Genomic DNA, 27,424 nt, shown 5'->3' on the forward strand with positions numbered 1-27,424 from the left:
TAATCCCCCAAGTGCATCAAAGTCTATCTTCTTCATTGTCTTTCATTGAACTAGAAGTCACTTCATTTATTACCATACAAACAGAAGAAAAAAAACGTTTCATGTGCTTTATATAGGATCTTTCATGAGGCTCACCATTCTTGAACGATCAAATCTCAACCCCCGCAATTTTGAGGCAACACTGTTGATCATACTATGTTGACAAAAATAAAGGTTTGACATTTTTTTTTGGGTCATAGGTTTTAATATATGCATGTCCTATTCAGGATAATTAATTCAATAATAAAAACTTGGCAAAGAGTCCAAGGTTACAGCAATCTAGATACCCGCGGGTTTCCTCAATCTAGATTTGATCCTGCTGGATCAGAACCTGTTTATTTACGTCTGCCAATTAGCAAAGCAATGTTTATGCGTGAATTTGTTCTAACTATAGAAATTAAAAATATATAACAGTGTTTGGAAATTAAATAATAACATAATATAAACAACATAATGAATACTCCAACTCCAACCAACATCCAACAAACTTTCAACTTCTGAAAAAGCAGCAGCATTACAACAAAGAATAGCTATTATATATTCATTTCTATAACAAAAATTTGTGGGACAAAAATGGCTCAAACCTGAATAAGACTTCAGAAGCTTGTCCAGTATCAACACTGCACAAATGGAAGAGTGAAGAACCCTATACTTTGACCAAAAAACAAAAAGGAATCACTGCTAGTGCTAAATCTAAGAACCTAATACTGGTGGTAATAATATGATGTTACATATGTCACAAGAGCTCTCTGAACCATAAGGGCCGCAACCAAAATGCTTACAAACAGGGGCGTCAAAACCGCAACCTAATTTTTCGAATTGATATTATGTATAAACCACATATGTATACCCTAAAACTATGATTTCATGAGAGGTCGAAGCCCATCACCTTCCCAGCCAAGCTTGAGCATTTGATCTACCACCTTCAAGCTTAACTGCGAGCAAAAAGTAGCAATGTTAATAGCCGTGGAAATTAGGAAACCCTATGATGAAGTCGTAAGTAAGAGATTGGAGGTGTAATATTTTAGTTAAATGCATTCCATGTACATAAAAAATTCACAATTCAACGAAGGGACTAGAGAGTGATTGATTGCTGAAGAATAAACATCAAATATGATGAGTAACTTTAAGAAGGATAATTGAGGTTCCACACAAATGAAACACCACTCTCAATAATACAACTGAGAATACTTTGAATTTATTTGCAGTTGGTCTCAGATTCACAGAAAATATTAAAATCTGCCAAACTGCCTTGATAAAATTGCGACTCCAAATAATGTGATTACTCTTTAAGAAACTGAACTGCAAGTTGAAATATAAAGCTTATTCCTTTAAACAATTTACAAAAACAACAATAGTCCTTCACTCCGTAGACCATTGATATTTGACAAAGATGCTTAACAAGGAAGCTTTAACTTACAGCTGGATCAGTGAAGACTATCAATTGTTTATCCGAAGTTGAAACCAAAAGATTTGTGCTATCCTTGTTTAGAGCCAAAGCTGTGATATCCTGCCCTTCTCCCAGCCTCAATTCATGAAATACCTACAGAGAGTAAGATTAGTATGGCGGAGTAGTTAGCAACAGACTCGAAAATAGTCGAAAATATAATATTATTGCTTGAATACAAATGCACTAGGTAATTACAATTTATAGAGGCTACACTACCTAATTAAGGAAACAAGTAGTCATGTACAATATTTCTCTTAATCTCCTAAATAAAAAACAAATCTCCTAAAAACAAATAATATCAAATCAAATAATATCTCAATTTTGCAACAAACAGTCGGTCGAAGATGCATGGTACAAGGGCAATAGCTACTAAATATGGATGAATGAGGTATGAGAAAATCCCTTGGTTACATAATTACATCCACACAAAAATTGTCGTGCCAAGAAAATTTACTTTGTTTCATTTGAAACAAATCATTCCATATAGAAAGTTAAATCTCCAGATGTCATGCATGATTATTTGCCCAAAAAAAGAAACACCAGGAAATAAACCTTGCTTTGATTGTTGGATCTTCCAGATATCATTCTTTCTTAAGGTGTATGGAAATGAGGAATAAAATGCAGCAATTTAATGAGATAAAAGGTAAAAGTAAGTTTATTTTTGACATCTTAATTCTGTACCTCCAGAGTGTGCATATCCAGGAAGCAAATTGATGGTGATGGAACATCTATTCTATTGCTTTCATAAGTTTCTTCTGATTCTGAATCAAAATCAACAACACCTGACTTATTCAACTGTGAATTTAAACTGTTATTATCGGGTCTACCATTTTCTAGAGAATTAATTCCAATCAAAGCACTCGTCCCATCAGTAGAAATCTCTATGCAACTGATACTGCAAAAGAAGGAGAATTGTGCTTTTGCTATCGGAGCACCATTGAGAGTAAAGGTACTAAGAGTATGCTGTGATTCATTCCAAGTCATCACGACCCCTTCAGCGGAAAGGCAGACAATATCAGCCTCTACTCCATCCAGTCTTCTAATTAAACGTCCCCTTCTTATAGAGTGCAGAAGGACATCTGATGAATGAGAGCAAGAAACAACTACCCCGAGATCTGAGTTAACACAACAACTGAGTATTTCACTGCGGTGCCCCCGAAGTACCTGTATAGGACCCTCAATTCGACGTCTCTGATCCTTTTCAATCAAGCTCGATGAACTATTACTGGTTGAAGACAATCTTCTTGTCCCATTGGAATGTTCTGATATGACATTTGAGGGAGACACAAGTGCCCTGTGTATTCTCCATAGTAATACTGTTGTATCTCGGGATCCTGTCACTAGGTAGTTACTATTGGGTGAAATGCCAAGGCAAGTAACAGGAGCACAATGTCCATAAGCTGTTTCTATGGTTTTAGCTTCATCTGAGGATATTAGCCTAATACTATTATCAGCATGCCCACCTAATAAATCAGAAGCCAAATTTTCAAAATTAGATGACAAATAACCAGAACAAAAAAGCAACTACTACAAATCATGGGCAAGTTTCTAAAATGGTTAATGGTATCTGAACCAAAAGGAGGATGCATGGGCCTAAGTGCCCTGTGATATCCAATTTTCTCTCTTGTTTTTTAAGAAATACTAAAACAATAGCAAGTGTGTACAAGTAAACATTAGAACATCCAGAAAACCCACATGTTTATTGTTCATATACAAACAATCTCAGTTTTCCAGATTTACCAGTAATAATTTCTTTGTCGCACGTAATAGCAACGATAGCTTGGCTTCGAATTCCAGAGACAGCAAACGCTAGTGCTTGAGGGAATTGCCACTCCTCACCAGATGCGGTCTGTGCTTTGAACATGCGCATAAGTGTACCACCAGCAGACCCCGATGTCACTTTTCTATGTTGGAAAAGGAAAGGAGTACCGTGGCCATCAGGTGTATTGGGTTGCCACTTGTGTTGAGCAACATGAGCTGCTGGCGCATTCATATCAACAACCACAACCATATCTGAAGATGCTTGAATGGCAGACGCAGGAAGATTGCATCGTTCAGAGGATGGAACAGCATATGGTTTGATTTCTTTTGGGTTGCGGAATATTGTCTGATATCAAAAAGAAAAAATTATGAATTAACATTATAATCACATCCCCTCAACATCAACAGTGAAGGAAGCATGTATCAATTAAAGGGCATGTCAAGAAACACTTAATCAGAGGTTATGGCACAACTCTTCCATATGGAACACTAAAAATGACATTGCATATACATATATATTTTATAATCACACTTTTCAAAGATAAATTGAAACAAGTAGTTTTTATATTGTTTTATCAAAGAAATGCTTATTTAGGTTTGGGCCAACATCTCAAAATAATGGAATATATTCCCCTCATAAAAAATAAAAATAAACTATTAGTGAATAGGTTTAAGGAGAAGTATTGAAAAGTAAGGGCCTCCTTAGTTTCCATTTTAAATTACAAAGTGACATGTTTTCACTATGTTTTATGAATGAGATAATCTATAGCTCTCTTTTTCCATCAAACACATGGTTTCTTTGCTGAAAATTGCATGCCTTTCTTCTACTACTTCATTATAATCATTTCGTACTCTCAAATCTCAATACAAACTCTTCAACAATCCTCAAAGCGATAATTTATGGTTCTCTTTCTCCATCAATGATCAAACACATGGCTTCTTCATTGAAAACCACATGTCTTTCTTCTACTACTTCATCATCATCATTTAATACTCTTATTTATTTCTCCTCATCAGTTATAAGACCTCGTTTGGATGCGGACCAAAGAACACTTATTGGAGCTTATCTAATAAAAATAGCACTAAATAAGTTCCAATAAAAGATCTTTGGTCAGCATCCAAATTCCAAACAGGCTAAACATCCACTTATTCCCCATATATTTTCTTATTCAAATATTACTTTAATTTAATTAACCAATGTCCTACTTATCTAGCCGTTTCCTATTTATTACTTAAATCGAATATCAAATTTCTATACTGAAACTACAAGGGTATTCATTGTATCAAGTGCCAACAAAAACAAAGTGCAAAACTACCACCATATTTTATATTCATTGGCATTCCATTCCTCACGAGATGATAATAACATCTCATTCCAAAACACTCAATCAAAGAAAATAATATAATGAGGAAAGACAACATAGTCAAGGAACAGTCTTAAAAAATGAATTCAACCGTAAACAAAAACATCTCTATTATTGTTACTGCTACTACCAACCACCTCTACCACTGCTACAAGTACTTCAAGGGAGCACCCAGATATTCAATGGTCCAAGTTTTTGGTATTATCATATTAATGAAAATTACTATGTTTTGCTCCTATAGTTATCAATCAAATTACACTAATCATTCAATTATTGTGATTTACAAATTTGCCCGATGTTTCAGATATATAAATTTAAGTTGTTATAGAAAGCCAAACAAAAACAAAAGGATAAGAAACAAGGCGACAAGATTTTGGGGAAGGGGGAGAGCACACTCAATAATACATACGTGCCCAGTCAAGATGTAATTATCAATAAATGCTGTCTAACCAATAGAATCAACAGTTACCTGCAAATGCAAAACTTCGGCTAATGGCATTTTCTTCAAGTGAGGAACAGTCAGAAGTTGGGAAGGTGTTTGCCCAAAATATGCAATCTGATCTTGTGTGGCACGCTGTTGTACCTTTACTTGTCACATACGAAAGAAAATAAAGTTACATAAACATGGACAAATTACAGGTATGGTTCAATAAAGGACGAAGTTTCCTGTAAATGTTTGTGAAATTCAACTTAGATAAATTTATGATGCATGTTCAGAACACTTTTCCATAACGTTTTCTTTATTCATTTACTTACTGTAATTAAATGCCTTTAGAGAGTTTGTTATTCTTTCAGCATTCAGTAATAATATCAGTTCTTTCATCTCAATTTCATGTCTTCTCTGTTTAATGTTAGGCTGACAATAGCCATGGCAGGTAAGTGGTAAGGGTCAGTTCCCAATTTTTCATCAAACTTAAGCAATTTCATGTACAATTAAAAGGTATGCTAGCAGACCTACATAAATCAATATATAGAATATATTACAAGTACTTTAAGTTTAACCCTTAAAGTGATTATCAAATCTCAACTATGTAGGAATGTGCCAATATTTTGATGAGCTTTTTTAGGGTTGTATTTACTCAAACAAATAATTGAGCTGAAAATATGAAGTAAAGGAGACATACTGGGTCAGAGATTTTATCAATATCCACTGTCCCTTCATAGGTAATATAAAAAAACACATTATTTGCTGCAACAGCTTCTTTGCCCCGTTGTTTATACCTGCATGACCCACCTCACTAATGTAATAAGATGTAAAATATCGAGGAACTATTAAAAAATGTATATTTTAGAAGAATAGTTATCAATAAATTGGCATACCAAACTTATGAAAAATAAGACGAAGCAGACTAAACCATGCATGTACATACTAAAAACGGGGATGAAACTAAAAGTAGCTAAAAACCTACCCAAATATTAGGTCAATCCACTCATGCAAATGAGCAGATACATATTCACTCTCCAGAGCCTTCTGATGCTTATGAATAAAATCAACTGGATTTTCAGCCCAAGCAGGAAGTTTAACAGTATCTGGTAAGGCGCATGGTGGGTGTCAACTATTAACTGTGATTTGCATTTATGAGTATACAATGAAGTTAAAAAGTTAAGGAAAATTTCTCAAATATATACCAAGCTTTCCTCCCAACTGTGTCGTGCCAAAATCAATTGAATTTTCATTTGTGAGGACCTCAGGTTGGTAAAATAGCTCAGGAACCTAAAAAGTGGAAATAAATTACTGCTCGTGATAATAACACCAATAATAAAACCATGATAAGTATGTAGTATTAGTAAAAAAATAATTCCTGTCCAGAAAGAAGCTAATCAAGGTGTATCAAACAATAATTTTATCGTAAAAGTATATGCATACCAATTCCTTCACATCACTCATGTCCTCAAGAACTCCATTCCAAGTAGCAGAAATATCAGAAAACATCCGGTCTGCATGGTCAAATTTACCACCTTGCAGTTGGATTGCAAGGGTAGTGAATGGTTCAACCCTAACAAGATAATACAAAACCTATAAAAGAAGATATTAAACACTAGTTACTGCAGAATCAGCAACTAAATAATCAAGCAAGATAACAGCATTTATATAGTGAGCAATTACTTTTATTGTCGTTCTATTATTTAAACAAAAAGTGAAAAATCAGGCATCAAAAGTCATAGTGATCTTAATATACACCAAAAGGGAGGCTTGAATGCAGAAAGACCAAAAGAAACACAGAAGCAGACAGCAAATATTCCCTTCGTTCCTTATTATAAGAACCAAATAACTACCTCACGCCCGTAAGAAATGTAGTTAATGTAGTTGTTAACATTAAATTTGTTTTCAATTTATATCAACTTCCCAAAATTAACTAACATACTTTTCTTGATTTCTATTAATCATTGATGTGTTGCATCTTGGAAAGAGAGAGCTTCTACTATGATTGTTCTACTCTGGTTTTCTACTAAATTCTAGCCTTCACTGATGAAAGAGGCCTAACTCAACCCAAAAGCTAGCTCAAGAGTTAAGGTTTGCACAACCATATATAAGCAATTGCTTGGCCACATCTCTAGCCAATGTGGGACTCTAACACACCCCCTCACACCCAGTGTAGAACATCTGGAGCGTGGAATGAAACGGGTGACCCAAATAGGGGGAGTCAACAAATGGATCTAGGATAGGGGCCCAGGCCCATGGTCAAACAACCATTGGCTCTGATATAATAAGATTAACTAAAAGGCCATTAATATAATAGTCTGTAAAGTTCCCTTCTCAAAATCATCTTCCCCAGGGAAACATATCCCAGTTTAGGATCAATGCATTCATTAATATGAGTAACTTTTCCATCCAATTATGTTATTATGTTGGAAGAACAGAGCCAGCATCATCTGGACTTAAAAAATTCACATGTATAATTACATAGACACAAACACAATCAAACATCATATTAGCTCAAGTTAACAGCTAAAAAAGAAAAACACATGAATCAAACTACCGGCACAGCACTGGTTAGACAAATGAAACTCAGAGCAAGTAAATAAGTACAAGACTCAAACATCATTTAAGATACCAAAAAGAGTATATCAGCTAGAATGCTAACAAGCTATTATGATCAAGAATGACTCTAAATAAAAAATGTGGAGACCCACTGTTCCTGCACTCGAGTAGTGTGATCCATAATGGAATTTGGGGATGACTGGATCATCAAAGCTAGCATATCTTTCTTGAATTCTCTTCAGACGATCTGGGTTCAGTGCACCAACAGGCTGCATCATTTCAAAAGATTAATATATAATATGTATATGTGGGTGTGGGTGTGGGTGTGGGTGTGTGTGTGTACATATATATATATATATAAATGCTTCACATCAGTTTATTAAAGGAAAATTGAGCGCATAACACCTTTGAAAGGTCTCGATATGAAGAAGGATTAGAAAGATCCAAGCTCTCTGAACTGTAATCAGAAAGAATCCAGGGGAATACCGGATACTGCCATAAATAAGAAACAATAATACATGAAAAGATGAAGATAGGATTAAAAAGTTAGAAACAAAGCTCCTGTAAATTGACTTTATCTGAAAAATGAGAAAGTAAGGGTGTATTCACCCTTAGACTTTATATACTTTGATTATGATGTACTTTAAATTAAATCAACTATAGATATAATCTTTTTTTTTAAATAAACAGATATAGTCTTACCTCCTCACTTTAGAGACAAACTCACTTTAGAGGAGTCTGGTTCGAAAAAGTTCAATGAAAGATAGTAATAAATCTAAGAGAGGGGGGGGAGAGAGAGAGAGAGATCACCTGGGTTATATCATTGTAACTACGCCCAGCTAGTGTATTGAGCTGCATTAGATATTCAAAATTGCTGATCTGCACAAGGGAATTATAAAATTCAGCGCATAAGCAATCAGTATACAATTATCATTAGAACTATAGTTTATTTATAAGTTATTAAAACTCTTACCTCCCACCTGGCCCAACGCTCCATAAGTTGAATTCTTTTCAAAAGTTGTTCAGGCCTCTGCAACAAGAAGGGATTTTCTTTAGGTTCTTGAACCACAACATACAACCCAAAACCTATACTAAAAAATAAAATATAACATTGACATTAACTTCATTCATATTCCCGTCAAACAAAACTTCATTCATATTTACTCTTATCTTAAAAACAGATGCAGAGAAATTTACACAATATAGTCAAAGAAAGTATATTACCTGAGTAGCCAAATATATGTTATTTAAATGAGGAGGTCGTGCTTGAACAATTGCACGATATGCATTTCTTCGCCCTTCACTACTCTGAAGAGGAAATTGGCAAGAAAAAAGTCAAGAGCGATATTATACCACCAATAAGAAGAGTTGAACTTTAGCATGGTATCATAGCCTTTTTAAGACCAGGCAGTCAGGGTCCTGATCTTTGTCACTCCATTTTTCATAATTAAATCAAATTTCAGCACAAGGTACAATGGGTCTGTGCATTACCCATGCTTCGAGGCCAAAAGGCTCTTGTAAGAACGGTGGTCTAAGAGAAACAACCCCGTTCTTGAACCTCCAAGTAACAACTTAAGCTTTTAAGAGTATTGGCAAGGATTATAAGTTTGTAGCATTTATAAAGCATATGTAAAATGTTCAGATTTATATCAGCACTGAGAATCATCTCAAAACCAAAAAAAAAAAAATCTTTAAATAGTAGAAGGAGAGAAACTGGCATAGTGAAGAAGAAATACCCCAAAATCAAAGAAGAAGTTTGAACGGTCCACCATAAATAGCTCCAGAGCACTTCTTCTAAGGAGGTGTCTGTAAAGAAACTAACACTTGTAAACCACTAAAAATGTGGACTTCCTATTTTCAGAAATGGAAACTGCATATTAACTACATAGTAATAAAAAACTACGATGCAAAAAACTTTGTGGACAAGAAAAAAAAGGAAATAGGGTCCTTCAAGAGCAAGTAGTACTCAAATCTTCAAAAACAATAATACATAATAGTTAATACAAACAACTACGGATTAAACTAAAACAGCTCATAATCAAATATCAACATCAGTTGCTAAACGCACATTCAACATATACACCGTGCTTTAAATGACAACACAAAATGTGACAGAATGAATAGATAAAATATGGTCAACAAAATCAGCTCACCTCCTGCTATAGATTTGATGAAGAGATGACATTAACCAGCTACGGTCCTTTTCTTGGTGGCCTGCCTCAGAACTGGTATGCAAACTATCGGTTGTAGATCTGGTCTCACTTTTATCAACTAGAAAATTTATCCTCCTACTGGTTACCTGAAATAAGAGAATAGTGCTCCACATGTGTAAATTGTAATTATCATATTTAAGACAAGAAAATTGTTGAATTATCAAGTTTGGGAAGGGATGGTGGAACGGAGACAGAATAGAGACAAAAAACAACAGGTTATTAGGGTTGATATGGTGTACTGTGAAGTGATGTGAAATAGAATATTAGCTGTTGGATTCAGGAAAAAATCCAGATCCCTTGTGTAATGGGATTGAATCCCGACCTCCATAATTGAAGTTTATATCTTTCCTTTATTTTGAAATTAATGTTTTTCTTTTGTTTTCGCTCCTAATAGACCTCCTTGGCTGTTCTTGAGCTATTTATGTATTTGATTTCTGGCAGAATGAAAACAACAGCTGAATTATTTTCAAACACAATGGTTTTATTTATATGAAAACTAGAATCTTAATCTTAATCCTAATAAAACAAGAGAAATATTAACTTCCAAAAGACAAGGTTTAATCAATAAAAAATAGGATAAGATTCCTAACAATAAAAGCTTTCTAAACTACCATAAATTATCCAAATATATTCGGCATCATACTCTAGCTCTAAGATATTTCGTAGATATTCTAATAATAATCCAAAATTCATCATACATCTTTCGGTCTTTCCAACAGAAAAACATTAGTATAAAATTCCTCACTCATTTTATCTTTTTTGTAGGTCAACTCGTCCATCTCAGTAAGCTCACATAATCAAATTTTCCCAGGTGGCCACAAAACGCAAATATTAGAAAACTTAGTACACTAAGTCTAGCTGAAAATGAGCAGAGCACTAATTTTCAGGAGAAAACATAGTACATGTAAAATTCAATACGACTTTGTCAATGTTACAATAACTTTTAAATTAGGCCCATAAAACTTACTTGAAAGGTTCCTCGTATGACCTTAAGTGGTCGGACCATTGATGATGGTAGCTCAAGAACAATTCTTTCATCAAGTTCACTAGGAACATACCCAGGTGCAATGGGCGAAGAACTTTGGACAAGGTGTTCATCACTTGCAAGTTGAGTAGGACTGGACTCCTGAGATGCCTGAACAGTTTGTTCAGCTGCTTCAGAAAGTCTAGGCTGATTATCTCCTTCATATTCAATATGATCAACCCTAGAAACCGAGTCCTCAGTTTCCACTGGCTCTTCGTCTACATTGACTGCCTCAAGCGAGATTGCTTCCGCCGACAAAATTGGAGTGCTCGGCTCATTTTTCTCCTGAAAATAATCTTCATAATTGGCTGCAGAACCTAAATGGTCAGACCCTTGGTAATTCCTCCTCAAACATCTTCTCATCCTGGAGGAACTTTCCATTAAATCCAACTTCCAGAAAACCTACAAATTATAAAATAATAAGCATAATAAATGAACTCAAACATTTGTTATTTGATTAATTTTCAGTAGAATAGAGAGTAAAATCTGGTCAGAAAATACATCATCCAATTATGGCCTAAAAAGGGGAAAACAGAGCATCAAAATAGAAGAGCAGTCTTATTCTTTTGCAAAGTCAATGGCCACCATATAAATGTCAGGAACACAATACAAAAAGGCAGACCTTACTGTCTTAAATTTCTCTGATTATGTTCCATGAATTAAAACCAAACAACAGCAACACAATGCACATCTACCCGTAGTCAATTTCTCATTATAAGAATGTGTTTGGTAGCGAAAATGCAAATATCACAACATACTCGAAGTGGGCTGTATAAATTATCTGCAAATGGCCCCAAAAGACTTCTCATCTCTATTAACTGGTGAATAAGTTTGCGCCATGCACGGGCTCCAATACTGATTCGATGTCGATCAACTACATCTACATAAGCACGCCTGTCAATCTGGCAAACAAGAAACATTTAACATGCAGCTTTTCTATAAAATCTGTAACCCATATAAACAATTAGCAAACAAACCTCAGACCGTTGCATATTCCTTGCTAGGGCAAAACTGGCAACAAGAACTGCAATATATTTATACGAAAAAGCATTAAAATCTTTCCCATATACCGCCTTCGTATCAACTTGCTGCAAACATTCCATCCAAGCAACTCCCATTGCTTCAGACATATTCCATCTCTTAACCCGCTCCATATCACTAGCACTCCTTCGCTGTGCAGATGTAGCCATTGCAACAGCACTAAGACCTCTTCCAGAACCAACTTTTGCAAATCGCTCAAGATCACGAGCAGCTGCCAAAGCAGCAGCTTTTGCAGCAGCTTTGTCCTTTGGAAGAGGTGGTGCTTTATTAGGGACTTCCAAAGGTCTTTGAAAACTTGAAAATGTTTGAAGCCTAGTCTGTTTGCGTTCCAGCAGTGATGTATCACGCCTAAGATGGGAACTTGTTGCAGGAGCTTGACTTTCACCACCTGAAGCACCAGCCGCGACCATCGCCAATGCCATCGAAGCAGGTGGAGATGCAAAAGCAGCAGCCCAGGCAGGAGATATCATAGCAAGAGCAGCCTGAAAGAAATATAAATTATCAGATACACATCTAAGTCATGCTGGAAAGCAATCTCAATGAACACAAGATTATTGGTATAAAGAATCTCAGTTTTAGCATATTATCGTTGCAGTTACAAGTAAACAGTACCAAACACTGCCATATGGTTTTGTTTTCCTTCTCATTAGCAAACCTTTAAAAGTGAATATGAAGAAACTAATACAAAGAACTAAAACGAACCCTTCTTTTTATATGCACATTATATTCCATAGATGAAAATCCATGTATATCCATGTGTTTAAGTATGTATCAAAGTGTGTATTTATATACGTGCACAGCAAAGTACCTCAATTGGCAGGGAATCAGCCGCTAATGCTCGGTCATCAGCAATAAGAGGATTCAAACCATCACCAGTAGCAAGCTCATGAATGCCAGCCAAAAGGGGTCGCCATCTTCTTAAGACAGCAACAAAAGGCGGTAAAATAGCCTCAAGGTACTGTTTACGAAGAGGCTTTTGGTCTCTGCTAACGGCATGGTACACCTGGCCAGATGTTCTAGTATGGTAACTACAATGGTTGTACACAAAAATAGACAAACAACGCAAAGTGTACAGAACAATAAGAGAAATGAAAATGAACAAGCTGAAAATACAAACCTCGGAATAAAGCACGCAAGATGCTACCAAGACTCTTTGCCTCTTAGAATCAGAAATTGGCATGTTGAGCACAGGTGAGAGAACACTGTTCAAATTACAAAATACAAATAAATAAAAAAGACAAGATTGACCCATCTACAATAACAATGGTTGTTTCAAATGATAGACTTCTAAACAATTTTTCAAACAATGCAAATAAATAAAGAAAATTATGCAATTAACAATTTTCTATAACCTTATGTCTTAATAATAAATTTATTTCAAACTCCCAAGGGTAGTAAATGGTGAATGAATTTGATGTTGAAGTATGACCAAGAGGTCAATTGTATATTAATTTCTTGCATGCTGTGCATCACTGCATCGTATTCAACATATAAAGGTGTCACTTTGGTATGCTATTAAATCATTCATTTAAGTCATTAATATGATAAAGTCATTAGAATGGCTTTGTTACCACAAGCTATCAAGTATGATTTGATATTGCGATCCTATAGACATATTTAGAACTTTGTTCTTAAATGTTCTTATGAACAAGTTGAGCATGAGGAAAATGAAGAGCGAAAAACAAGTAAATGTCAATGTAGCTGGAAATTGTATAAAACAATGTTAGTGGTCCAATTTATCCAAGGGATCATTAACCATTCACCATGGATCAAGAAATGGACTATAAAATTTGAGATTAAAAGGATTGTTTTACCTCCACAAGAGTGCTGATCGTGGTTTTCTTCCTTCAGACACAGAATCGTCAAAACTTGTACTTCTCATCAGCATATGATCTTCTCCGTCATCATCTTCCCTCATTGATAGAAGAACCATTCGAAGCATGCACAAGAATGGCTGGTCACTATCTAACAGCTGATACAATGCAGCCATTCCTCCCATTCCGGTACCTGATCCTCCTCCTATACCAAGACCACCACCTAGTCCAGACTCATCTAGTAATAATGCTTGGAGCATTGCCACAGACTTCTTTACCAAAGGAAGCTCAACCCAATTGCCACTGGCATCTTTCTCCAATGCAGAATTCCAAAAATTCCATCCACTACCACCACCACCAAATGGAACTGCATTCTGTGGAAGGCCGACACCATACCATAAACGACTCCTATATTTCCAGCCATCAGCTAAATCCTTAACACAGGACCCATATGACACAAAAGCACAAGACACTGATTCATAGGGCTCAGCGGCTGCAGCAGCTGCAATCCTTTCCACCGCTGATGTAGGGATCTGACCACTTCCATCAGCCATTGAAGAAAGGACCTTAAAAAGATCTTGACAGTATGAGTTTAACCAATTTAGAAGTAAATGTCTAAAACAAAAATCGAATGAGGAAGAATACACAAATTAATAAGAATGTAAATCAAATGAACTGTATATGGAAAATACTGAAAAAACAAAAGCCTGGACATATTTTCTCAAATCTCAAGGACAAACACGAAAGTAAGAGATTAAAAGGAGACAAGAGAAAACGTTCAAAAAATAAAATAAAGGTATTTGGATAATAGGATAGAACGTGACCATCGCATGAATTTTAGAGGAATAACAGAAGCAGCATAGGAGATGTACAAATATAAAAACTACAAATACATATCTATTTATGACATTGCTTCATGCATCTCTAGTTTTAGATTCAGTATACATACATCTAGAGGGATTCCCCCCGAGTCACTCGATTCTGATCTACGATCATCCGTAACTTCTGTTGACTCCTCAATTGTCGACAATGAAGTAGAACGATTTTTTATTGGATACACAGTAGAAAGTGGTGACGGGGAAGCATCTGTAGCACGAGATGAAGAATGCTTGCTCTGTAACCGTAAATGATCTTCAACAAGCATGAGTATCACAATGGCATTCTCTACTAAAGCCACAGACAACTGGGCTGCATTCTCAGCCTCGGCCTTAGCATCTTTTGGTGACAAACCCTCAGCTGCAACACCAGCAGCAGCTGCAGCAATGATTTGAGTCTGCAGCAAGGAAAAGCTGCATGTAGACATTATTGCTGTTTTTTCTTCCACTATTCAACAAAAATGAGTATCAGATAATTTTCCTCCATTTTTTAATATAGGATTTTGATATCTCACTGTGCTTAGGCATAGGTTGAGGTATTTTATTTCCCGGGTGTATCAGAAAGAACAACATCATGCCATGGCATAGAGTGCATGAAAATTTTATAAGGAAAATCAATAAAGATAGAAAACAAGATGTACCTGAACCTGCAATTCTCTAGCAGCAAAGTCCAGCAAGCCACCTAAGAGTCTCCTTTTAAATACAGGTAACGATTCCTCACGTCTTCAAGACAGAAATGAAACCAGAATAGAATAGTTATATACATGACATGGAACCGGAGTTATAAACTGTAGCTGGAAACTTTCAATCAAGTAAAGAGACTAAGAGAGTACTGTGTTAGTATGAAAGAATTTATAAACTCTTCTCTTCCTCAAAATTCTTTATAAACTCTTCTCTTCCTCAAAATTCTTCATGATATTTACTACAAATCTAGAGTCTAGACACAGATCATAGCTCTAAATGGTATTCATTTCAGCATGTCTCAATCATAATTGTTCCTGTTTGGATCCCAGTCAATAAATGTGAAACATATATGATATACCCATGCAGCTTCTTCATATTTCCACATCAAGTATACAAGTGTAAGTAACTTTTGTTCAATTTAAGAACTTACCAGTTCAGTGTAGCAACTGTTGCGGCCGCTAAAGCAAAGAAAATAGCAGCCATAGCAGCGCTATTTGGTGGAATTGATAAAAAAACCAAAAACAACCCGGAAAAAGTTCATGCTAGGCATTTTGGGGAGGTATTTCAGGGTTTATGCTTCGGAAACATACTGAAAATGGTCTAGTTTGAGGAGGATGAGGAGGAAGTGATATAGAACTTTCATGTTTTTAGTAAGATTAGTTTCGAAAATAGAGACTTAAACCTCTTAGTTACCTTGACTTTTGTTGGTATTAGTATGTTTTGTTTAAGACACCTTTGACTTTTTAATGTTAATTATGAGTGCCATGTATATTTAGTATTTCTTATCATTTATATGTAAATAGTTATATTAAATAAACTTTACAAAATATTCAGCATAGAGGCCATCCCTCTATGCGCTATGCTGCAATAGCATTTTTGCTATCCGAGATTGACAGCAGATTTCAAACTCCATTGAAAGGTATAAGTCTTCTAAGGTTTCAAGTTTTTTCCTTAGCCACTGGAACATATGATGCTATAAGCAGTTTGTGCATCCTATAACAAATCATGCCCATAAAACATGAATAATTGCATTTATACATGAAAACCAGAACATGATAGCTTTAAAAAAATCATACTCCCTAAATAATTTGCCAAAATGGATGCCACTTCCAAATTTGTGATGATGTAATGTAACAAATAGTCTGTCAAGGATCAGCTTAACTAAAAGATTAAGTTGTTTTAGTAAAAACTCATGATTGGTTATTTATCTAGCAAACCCCTTCACTTGAGCCCATTGGACTTGAAAGCATGGACTGTGCACATACCCACCAATCCTTAAGCTAAAATTCAAATTATGGGAGCCGCAAAGATCAACCTTCTAATTACTCAGTCATAGAGACTCTATACCATGTCAAGGACCAACTCTACTAAAGGCTTAAGCAGTTAGGTAAGAGCATATAAATCGTTCGACATCCAACCGATGCTTTCATGCTAAAAAAATACAGTATAATGTTTAGTTAAGCAGCAGTAAAACAAAAAGGAACAGAATACTCAAATGACATAACAGGTAGAAGTGGAGAAGTAAATGCTCGAAGAGCTCATAATTGATGCATAAACTTACCTCAGTCTCTGTTCCCCAGTGCTAGATCCACCGACAATAGAAAGCCATTCAGCACAATGAATTGTTGCTTCAATATCCTGGATACAATAAGCGACATATAAATTACCCTCATGAAACCAAAATTCATGTAAACAGACAAATGCGAACAGAAGCTCATGGACACTCCATTGCTCAAAGCCAAGAGTTTCAGAGAACATTTAAAAGATTCTCTTTTAACATGTCAAGATGTATGTTATCAACACAACAACTCCATTACGATTTTCCCACATCATTGACTCCCAGCGTTCATTTTATTTTTGTTCAGAAGACAACATGGAAATACCTCCCTCCCCCCCCCCAAAAAAAACAAAAATACTCTATCTTCCTCTTCACTTAAAAAAAGAGTTTCCCGTTACCATGAAGGGACAATGAAAATGAAGAAAGCAGTCTTTGGTATATCTACAAGCAAATCAAAACTACTAAATAAAAAAATTTAAAAGATTTAAAATTTTTAGTGAAAGCTTGAAGCCAGGTTTAATGTTGGCTGTTTATCAGTTGCAATCTCAGCCAATGAAACAAAGATCTAATAAAGAAAATGATAGGAAACGGGAAAACTAACAATTACATGTGGAGGCTGTCAACAGCAACATCGTGAAAGAGCAAATGGGCAAGAATGGCAGTAAATGAACTAGGTTCAAAGAAATTAAAAATCCAAACAAATATCAACCTTCCATCCATCCTTTTGGCGCATTGAATGCTCTAGCATGATAATTAGGAAGTTGTGCACAAGGTCTTCTATGTCTCCAACACTTGTTGATTCAGACAATTTGTTTGGGCCCACCTGTCAAACAAAAGAACACAAGCAGCATAGTTCAGGAACTTTCCACAAGAAGCTGGCCTTAATTTATTGCGCGTGTGCATGTCTGTGACACAACCAAATCTAAGCAGAAAAGAGGAAAACTGGAAAAGGAGACAATAAACCTTTGGTTTTTACTCTTAATATATAATTACCTCATAGTTTGAAATCAGAACTTCCAAAATCCATTCAGGCCATTCTTCCATATTTGTCATGCTGCTTCTATTTTCAGGATGACTGCAAGCCAAAAATAGAAGATCCTGAAATCATACACAAACAAGTAGCTCAAAAACTAGGCGGTATAGAAAAAGATCCTAAATACAAACTGCATCCATTATTAGAAGTCTTACTTCCTCTGACATTTATATAGAAAACTTTTAATATGGTTGTGGCATATACATGGATATTCCATATATTAAGTGCGAACAAGAAAGGTACCTAAAGCCATAGAAGAACAGAACTTCTCTTGTAGTGCCAGAATAGTTGTCAATAGTGCACGATAGTGCCGCTATAGCAGTGTTGCACTGTGTGGCATACAGTGGCCACACTATTATTGGTTTGTCATTCCACCTTGAGGTAATGCGGCTTTCGCAGCCGCAATAGCAACTGAAATCGCAAGTTAGCACTAGACATCTGCGGGTGACCCATTAAACGGATCTATGATAGGCTCTAATACCATCTTAGAGTTCAGGTTAGGCCTAACTTTGCCTTAAAAGCTAGCTTCAGGTGAGGATTGCTCTACCCTATATAAGGACTTATTTGGCCATATCTCTAGTCAATGCGGGACCTTAACTGAGATTATAACAAGCAATCTTGTATATGCCTGTTTGTATTCCCATTTCAGAAGGATGATATATTTTACCTTCACAGTGACTATATGATAAGAACCTTTGGAGAACCACACCACAAAAGCTAGATGTTGTAATTGGACAGCTAAAGACCATATAAACCCCAGACCAAAATCCCATACTTCCAATGTGAGACTCAAGTCCCATGTCTTACAATTGGATTCTAATGCTATACAAACAGAGTCTGATTAGTTTTAGTTTGTACCAGCCTAGGTTATAAAAGGATCTCGGTGTCTCACCATTAATTTTCAGACCTTAAATAACAGCAAGCTTACGGTAAAAAAAATTATAAAACATAAATATGAAACAAGAAAGTCGAATACTTGAATTAAGCAGCACATCCATGAAGTCAGTTGAATTAAGAAGTTCAAATACATAAATCAAGCAATTGCAAAAAAATGTGATACTGAAAACACCAAATGAATCAAACAACATATACTTCCTCCGTTCCTTTTTATATGTCACTTCAATGTTTTAGCACAGGAATTCTAAAATAGAAATAATATTTTTATAATAATGAAATTGTTGTCGGGTTCTCTATAACATAATCATGAATTAGGTGAAGGTAGGGGTACAATTGATAAAATAATAATTAAGCTATCCTGAACTTTTAACGAAACAGATTAATAGGAAAATTTCACATATTGTCAAAAATGAAAGCTCATGAGCTAATACCTGTAGCGCTCTGCTCTGCAGTTGCCTGGGAGCAAATGGAAGGGAACGCAAAAGCACCAATAGAAGTTGTGAATGCTCAAAGCGATGACCAGAATCATAGAAGTTCAGACCATCCTCTGAAGAAGAGGCATTGATCTAAAATGAATAAAAAGGCAAAGTAAAAAGGAAAATGAGAACATCAGCTAATGGGGATAATATTTCCTTTTTAGCAACTTGGTCAACTAATCACATTTTTTCAAGGGATTTCCATTCCACAATACCTTTTCTAATTGAAACAAAAACTTTTAATCAATATCAAATAAAAAAACTTCCTCTATGACAAAAGATTGTTATGAGAAATTAATTCGTGAAATTTTTAATGGGAAATATCACAAGTTTTGTAATAAATTTTAGAATGCAGACATAAATCTGAAACAAGGCATAGCGTTTTGATTCAAATAACTCCAAACAGAGACATATAACAGGCCAATTTCTTCACACAGGTATATACAATATCCCGATATCTTGGAGCCATGTTTGGAGTGCAATAATCATGTAAAGATAAATAATTACACATACATCGAGTCTTAAGAATGACTGTAATAAAAATCAAGAATCAAGAGTAATTACTAGGCAAGGTTGCAGCTTGCTCAAATTTCATGGCAATATAAAGGTGATACAGAGACAATATCTGTAAATTTGGTCAATCAATAAATAAATGACACAAGCCAAGGCAGAAAAACTAAATTTTGTCTATTGCATTTACATGTATTAATTAACTGATTAATTGATAAATGTAAAATTTAATTGACACAAGTAACATGTTGGTAGACCAATACAAACAAGTTTTTTGCCTAATCCAGTAAAAAACGTGAACCATATTTTTCGCTCATATTTACGAATGCAAACACATTCACATTCTTGAATATTGTGGCAGATATGCTGACAATATTAAGAACAGCATATAAGCTTATAATGACCAAAATGAAGAATAGCTTTACACTAAATAAAGCATGCTAATGACAGTGAAGATAAAACTTCTGCAAAACAAAATAAAAAGAAAAGAAAAGACAATTGCCATTTGCGCAACAGTTTAGGGATAAATGCCACAGATATATTTTTCCATAGGTATAGGGAGGCAGGATATGCCAGAGAGTTAGTCATACCGAGGCAGCCAATAAAGCTGTGTAAACATTGTTAGTCATTAGCCTGTTGGGTGCTGCTTGAAAAGCCTTCTGTAAAGCATAAAGTAGAAGAGAAACCTTGTCTTCAAACATGGTACCACTATCACCCCTATCATGGAGTCCAACACTAAAAAGGTTGCTCGCTGTATCAGGACCAGTATGGGAACCCAATCTCAGTTGTCCTGAAGCTACTAAAGAACCTAAGAGACCTATGATCCCAACAACAATGCCATCACTTTTATCAACATTGTAAACATTTTTTCTAGCACTGTCAGCACTAATGGACAGGCTTATGCCTCCCAGGTTGTTGACAGAAGGAATTTCAGAGGTAAAAGTCATCCTGTCATTGCTAAAATCAGGAGAACTAGGATCCGGGCTATTGCCACTGTAAACAGACTGAGAACCTTGGTCATTGTCTTGTAAGATGGCTTCACTTTTCTCCTCTGATCCTTCATCATCCTGACTTCCTTCTGTGATTTCATTTTTACCATCAATCACAGTTGTTTTAAGTTCAGGATTGTTTGACAACGATTCCAGGACACTACTATCTCCCGCTTTAGCCTCCCTCTGGAGCAGAACAAGAAGAGTTTCTACCCCACCACATGCTAGAAATTCTTCTGCAAATGTGTGAGCTCTAGATGAATTTGGTTGGACAACCAACCTGTAGAAGAGATGCAACACCCTAGCAACCTGAAAAAATGAAGTTAGTAATTAATTCGTACGATTTTGTTAGGATAAATGGTAAATTTAAAATCAAACCAAAGCATTATTACTTCATGTTAAAATTTTCGAACATCAAAACCACTTTACATGAGACCACTGGTAGCCAGAACATGCAGACTACTTGCATTCAATATACAGCAATCTAACACAACCTATGACGCACTGATACTTGAATTCTCTTCACCTTTGGATCATCATTTCTGTTCCTCTCTATTCTCTCCAGCCATTCTTTCCTCTCTGTACATTATTTTCCTTAAGCTTTCATGCTTTCGGTGAATTTTATTTCATAAATTATGTTTCTAATTTGTTGTTCATGATATATGATTTTAGTTTTTATTATGTGTTATACCTAGCAGTTTTCTTAGCCTATTTTTTGTGTGTGTATGAACGGGTGAGCTATAACCTCGAGAATTCCACCATAGGATGCAACACTGTCCACCCAATTATTACAGTAGAATTTGCCTTGCTGACATGAACTGCCATAACATAGCCAGTTCACAAGACAGCAACCTTACAATGGCACACATGAGAATTGCACAGGAAAGATATTAGAGTATACTATATAATCTGATATAGTTACTGTTAGTAGAAGTTACTGTTAGTAACTACTTGTAATTAGTTAAGTCCTAGCTGTCATGTTAGTTAGCTTAGATGTCAAGTAACAGAATTAGTTAGAGGTTGTTAGCTTGTTCTACACACTTTGTAATCTCTATAAATACTGAGATCCTCTCTTGTACTGATTAGCTTTTCAATCAATGAAGTTCAGTTTATCAATTTAGGGTTTTCAACAAAAGAGTATCGAGCTAACTAATTGGTAACCATTTTTTATTGCAAAACAAAAACTAAACAACAAGGATTTTTCATATTATAATTAGTTTAACTGAAGAGATGTAATATATAGATTACAAGGATAAGCAATCCCCAAAAAAAAAAGAATATTAACAATTACAAAAGAACCCTGTTCAAACAAGAAATACACTGAAAAACTAGGTTTCTTAAAAATGATTTAATAGAAACATCAATTGATAACATCAAACAAGTTATCATGCAATTGGGGAGCCATCTAAGAACTATAAAAAATTATACCTGGAAATTTATCACAAGACAAATGCATTTGATAATGTTATTATATTAGCAGTCTACCTAGCAAAGCCTTCTTATTACCCCCTTGCAAAAATAAACCAATCAATGTCACTACTTCACCTGATTAGGTTGTGGACAGTCAACCATGAATCCAAGTAAACACCGGACATCATGTGATGCCAATGAAGGAGGTGCTGCCACTATTAAAAGTTCAACTACCACCAAGAGCTCGTCCACCAAAGCATTGATTTCACCCACAGGACGTGTTGCCCCAGACAGAGAGAAAGTATTCACAGAGTCAATTTCAGGAACAGTCCAATAACATCTTCTGCAGCCATCAAGAAGCATTTGAATGGCATTGGCATCTCGCATCACTGTTGACTCAGTGAAAACCATGTCCGCAAGTGATGATAGAAGCTTCTTTTGTATGCCATAACTACACAAACTCCAAATTTTTAAATCTAGAAGCAGTGTAGTGAAGAGCTGCACTTTAAGTTTATGGTTGATCTTCTGAGATTGACAAAGGGAGACGACAGCAGCAACAAGTTCCTCATCTCTTACACCATCATACTTTCTAACATCAAGCGAGGATAGAGTTTGAAGTAGATAATTCAAAATTTTTGAAAGAACTTCAGGCCCTCTACCACGAGACAATTCTTCATTGTTCCTCGGATGTTGAATAGCCATGGATATAATTCTAAATATTGGGGCAGCAAGAGATGTGGTGGCTGAAGACAGGGTAAAATTCCCATGTTGTGGTTCCAGAGTATCTTCGTGTACACTGTTTATAGTCAGGGGAAGCAAAGACAAGGGACCACCATAGGCCAATGCCCACAAAGCATCCACAGGTCGCATTCGTGTAGCAACATGGACTTGCCCAAGAACCTCAGCGGGACGTCGAAGAATTCCTATATTATGATAAGGGAAACATAAGAAGACTAGACATTCATGCAGAAAATTACTCGTACCTTGATGCATAAGACGAAACTTTATATAGCTTTGGCAGTCAATATAGGTAATTGCTTAATAAATTTAAGGAGTCATATTTCAAATACAGAAATGTTACCCACAAAAATAAAATAAAAAATCTGTGATCTAACATATGGTTGGTTATGCCATAATTAGACAGTGGTAAGTGGTAATAGCTATCATTGATCACAGGAATCAGTCTATTATAGAGAACTAAGAGAAGTAAAGAAACAATAGAGGAATACTACATAGAAGTTACCTGTTCAGATTATCTATTTGTGTTAAGTGAGAGAGAAAGAATGCAACTAAATAACATGATATCCTCACAACTTAGTGAGTCAACAATAAGTCTATTCCTTAATGATTGGCATTCCATCTACACTCGCTCTCAATCAATGTTCATTGTAATTTTTTTTTGTAAACAAGAATGAAGCTTTATGTGCATAGATAGATGAGCTTAATGCAAGTCTTTAACTGTTCTGTTTGTGATCCCTCATATTCACACAGTTTTGGAGTTATATAGTTGTATAACTAAAGGAAAGAAAGTAAGACAAAAAAATTCACTACTTTGGAAAGAACAGCCGTTATTTTGCTTCAGAATATAAATCATCTATCATATAAATCTATAAACTAACCTTCCAGAGACTATTTATCAGATACCAGGGCCTTTCTGTATGAAAATCAATGTGCATTTATGCAGTGCAAAGATGTCCATATATTATCATAAGAAAACTATTGATAGAAATTATCAAACCTGAAGCACCAGAAGGTGAAGCATCTGGACAGAAACGCCCACTAAGCAAACTAGGATGATAGAGCAGGTGAAAGCAACCTCCAATTTCTGCATCCAAAAGCACACTTTCCTCTGCTTTACTCTGCACATAGGCATTTGTTGCTAGCCATGGTAGCCCAGCTGCATTACCAAAAGAAGGAACTATATCCCCTCCTCTAGAAGCCAGGTGTGCCATTCTTTCTGGGCCAATTGGTTCCTTGAAGATGTAGACAGGGCCCATCTCAGCAAACAGAGGGCATTGACGACGACGGCGTTGCAAACCAGCCATAGTAGGAGGAGGATTAGTTCCTATGCAGCAAAAGGCAAGGGGTTTGGAAATTCGAGGGAACTCAAAAGGACGACCTTCATATAAAGAACCATCTACATACAACCTGACTTCACTTTCTGTTTTCCCAAGAATTCCATGCTTGCTTATATGTTCCAGACCAATGAAGTACCAGCATTGTGGTTTGAAAGCATATGTAAAATGCAAAGAAGACTTTTTCCCCTTCCCACTGGCAGTTTCAACAACCAAAAATTGGGCGTGAAAATAAGCCTCTATACCCTGATTATCACTAGATAAAAAACTAAATAGCCGTGGCATGTGTGCCGTACCTTCACCAGCAAGCGCACTAGCTGCAGCAGCAGCTGACATAGCTGATGATTTACCTGACCTAGCCGCTGCAGCTGCAGCAATTGCGGCAGCAACTGTAGCTGTATTCAATGTGTCTGCAAATGATTCAATGTAGATCCATGTTGCAAAAGCATAACCGTTGATAAATGGCCAACGGCTCTCACCTGAACCAAGCAAACCAGAACTTTCACCATCAAACTCAAAGGTGCAAGCTGGTCCTCTTGACTCCTTTCCACTTATTGCTTCCTCCAATGCTAGAGTTAATCGTGGAGCCCAAATTGTGGTAAGTGTTTTATTAATGACTTGCAACCATCTAAAGAGATCATCAACACTAAGAGAATGGCCACCTAAGTATTGTATGCAGTGACACAAAGGAGTTCCATCCCACCTCATTTGCCCATTCAAGCCAACATCAACTGTAAAAATCTTTTCTGCTGTTCTCAACAACACTCCTAACAGACCAGCAATTGAGCACATGGCTCTATTTCTAGTGCAAGCCCTTAATATGGCAAGTAGTCCCCTAACCATCCTTGTCCTTGGGGACATGACATCATCAGTATCACCAATGTAAGGAAGCCAAGGAATAATCTCACCTGCCACAATAGCAGCCCGGGAATTCAGCATTACACTAGGAGGATTATCTTCGTCCTCCTCAAAACTTTCAACACCACCCATTGTTGCAAGGAGTGAATCTACTATTATGAAAGGCATGCTATCCATTTCTTCACCACTCTCGAAAACTTCTACACCACTTGCAATATTCTTCAGCTTATCCATACCTTCAGGTTTCCCCATAATCGCAGAATCAACTAAATGTAGTAATTCTGGAGACACGTTCGGTTTTGCATGTTTTTGCCTGGGCTTTGGTGGAGAATTAACATTGGAATATCCAGGAGAATCAAAACTAATTGATGGGGTAAACTGGTTGTTTGTATGACCAAACTGCCCCTCTGACTCAGGGCTATAAGAAAGATTATCAAGATGTAAGTCAGCAACCAGGGAAGAATCATACTCTGGTGAGTACGACCCAGATGAATATCGAGAATCCTCTACACTTCCACCAGAGGGATGTTGTATAATATCAGAACCTGATGATCTGTTTGCATCCTCAAACTCATTATTCTTGTCTTGATCTTTCAAAGATACTTGCTCAAACTGGTCCTCATCCATAACAGTATCTGCAGAATCAATACCTTGCTCTTGCAAGTGTACCCTATCATCTACATTTTCAATCTCAAAACTGCTGCTAGCATTTATATTTTCCTGATGCGGACTCTCAACAAACTGTTTTACACCACTGTCTACTGCTACATGAGTATCTAATTCGTTACCAGATATTTTGATCTCTTTTGGTTCCTCCTCCTCTTCCATTATGCTATTTCTGAAGAAACTAACAAATAGTCATTCAAATTGTGAAAGCCCAATCCACCTGCAATAGAAAATGGTATCAAGAGACAAGAATTAAGCACACACACCAATCAGAAAGAAATAATAAAGAGTTTCAATATGTGTCTATACTTGATGCACACTAAATAAACCTAAAGAAATAACTAAGGGGATAACTCCGATGCCCAATATTTGTTATCTAACAAGTAACAACCGGTAAGTGCTGGACAATGACGACTCATCAAAGACTCCGGTACAAAAGGGTCCACTGCACCAACTCAAAGTAACAATGACAAGCTTCAGTATGACTATTGACTAAACTAGCTCAAACAAGAAGAAATCATTATACAGCTAGAAGAAATCTTCATGTATACAAAAGTCTACAATGCTCTAGTAGAAGAAATCTTCATGTATACGAAAGTCTACAGTGCACTAGTAGAAGAAATCTTCATGTATACGAAAGTCCACAGTGCACAACTTGAAGTTCACTGCGTTTGATTTGGTAACAAGTTCACGAGAACTAGAGTGCACAACTTGAACCTCAAAAGTAACTAAAAATCTACCAAATCAAGAATCTAAACTCTCACATTCAATTCCAAGTGCGTTCTTAAGGAATAACAGCATCTATTAGCGAGAAACGCAGAAACACAAGTCCACGGATCTTGCTCGAATGGCAAAACGACTCGGATCGCCTCACATTTCCGAGAACAGATCACGAAACAGCAGATCTCTACAGATCATTGCGTACATTCGCACAAGACTCGATCGGATTCAGAAAAATTGAAAATGCACGGATCGTAACGAAACCGCCATTGCCGCTTTGGAAACACGTCAAATGGAAAGAGAGAGATTCAGTTCAGCGTACCTTCCAGAAGGTTGCGGAGCTCGGAGTGCCGCCGTTCGGGTTCCGATCGTGAGGTTCCGATCGATGATTCGATGGAAATGAGAGAGAAAGTGTGCAGAGAGAAAGAGGAGAGAGAGAGAATCGGAAATGGAGAAGAAGATGGTGAATTGAGCGCGAGAGAGAAAGAGAAGTGAAGAGAAGAGAAGAGTGGTTGGTGTTGTCGTGTTGGTAGCTTGAAGCTATGTCTGCTCTTTGCTTCTTACAATCAGTTAATTCTGAATTGTGATGAAATGTTTGGGTTGGACTTTGAAGATTTGGTTTGATCAATTGAAAACAATTTTTTACACAGTCAAATATGGTAGTTTTCCAATTAAAGCTAGAAGAAGTTATAAATGAAATTATACATTAAAAAAGAAGTTAACTTGTAGATAATTAAAACCAAACTTTAATGTGTTGTAATTGCTGATTTTGACATGAATGTTATATCATCACAAGGCCGTGTGACGAGGGTGTCGTTTTCGGTTCAAGCTCACGAGTGGATGTATCGTTTTCGCACGCAAAGAATCGCACGATCTTTAGGTGCAACTTTTAGTGGCTACCTTGGGTGGGAAGAACAACATGCTTGTTGGTATCTTTCGTACATGAGTGTGGGTTGATGTCACGATGTCGCTTCTTAGGGGCAA

The 27,424-nt window shown here is 36.2% G+C and overlaps 1 protein-coding gene across 2 annotated transcripts; it reads right to left on the minus strand.

Moving 5' to 3' along the window:
• Positions 1-506: 506 nt before the first annotated feature.
• LOC130728166 (BEACH domain-containing protein C2) lies at positions 507-27,041 on the minus strand. Of its 2 annotated transcripts, XM_057579530.1 has the most exons (32): positions 26,763-27,034; positions 23,860-25,940; positions 22,257-23,044; positions 20,313-21,020; positions 19,168-19,302; positions 17,800-17,904; positions 17,516-17,629; positions 16,810-16,886; positions 15,206-15,287; positions 14,639-14,962; positions 13,690-14,255; positions 12,993-13,077; positions 12,684-12,878; positions 11,812-12,357; positions 11,593-11,736; positions 10,778-11,236; positions 9,751-9,896; positions 9,334-9,403; positions 8,822-8,905; positions 8,571-8,627; positions 8,408-8,476; positions 8,003-8,089; positions 7,750-7,866; positions 6,482-6,631; positions 6,244-6,328; positions 6,024-6,144; positions 5,739-5,835; positions 5,084-5,197; positions 3,230-3,596; positions 2,171-2,952; positions 1,460-1,582; positions 507-974 (listed from the first exon to the last, which is right to left on the minus strand). In XM_057579530.1, the coding sequence occupies exons 2-32, from the start codon at positions 25,880-25,882 to the stop codon at positions 897-899; spliced, it is 8,898 nt and encodes a 2,965-aa protein (XP_057435513.1). In that variant the 5' UTR covers positions 25,883-25,940; positions 26,763-27,034; the 3' UTR covers positions 507-896. The 2 variants fall into 2 exon arrangements, with proteins under 2 accessions (XP_057435513.1, XP_057435514.1); XM_057579531.1 differs by lacking the exons at positions 507-974; positions 1,460-1,582; positions 2,171-2,952; positions 3,230-3,596 and having other exon boundaries at positions 5,084-5,202; positions 26,763-27,041.
• Between the last annotated feature and the right edge of the window lie 383 nt (positions 27,042-27,424).

Source organism: Lotus japonicus, chromosome 1, assembly GCF_012489685.1.
Source record: "Lotus japonicus ecotype B-129 chromosome 1, LjGifu_v1.2".
Classification (NCBI taxonomy): Eukaryota; Viridiplantae; Streptophyta; class Magnoliopsida; order Fabales; family Fabaceae; genus Lotus; species Lotus japonicus.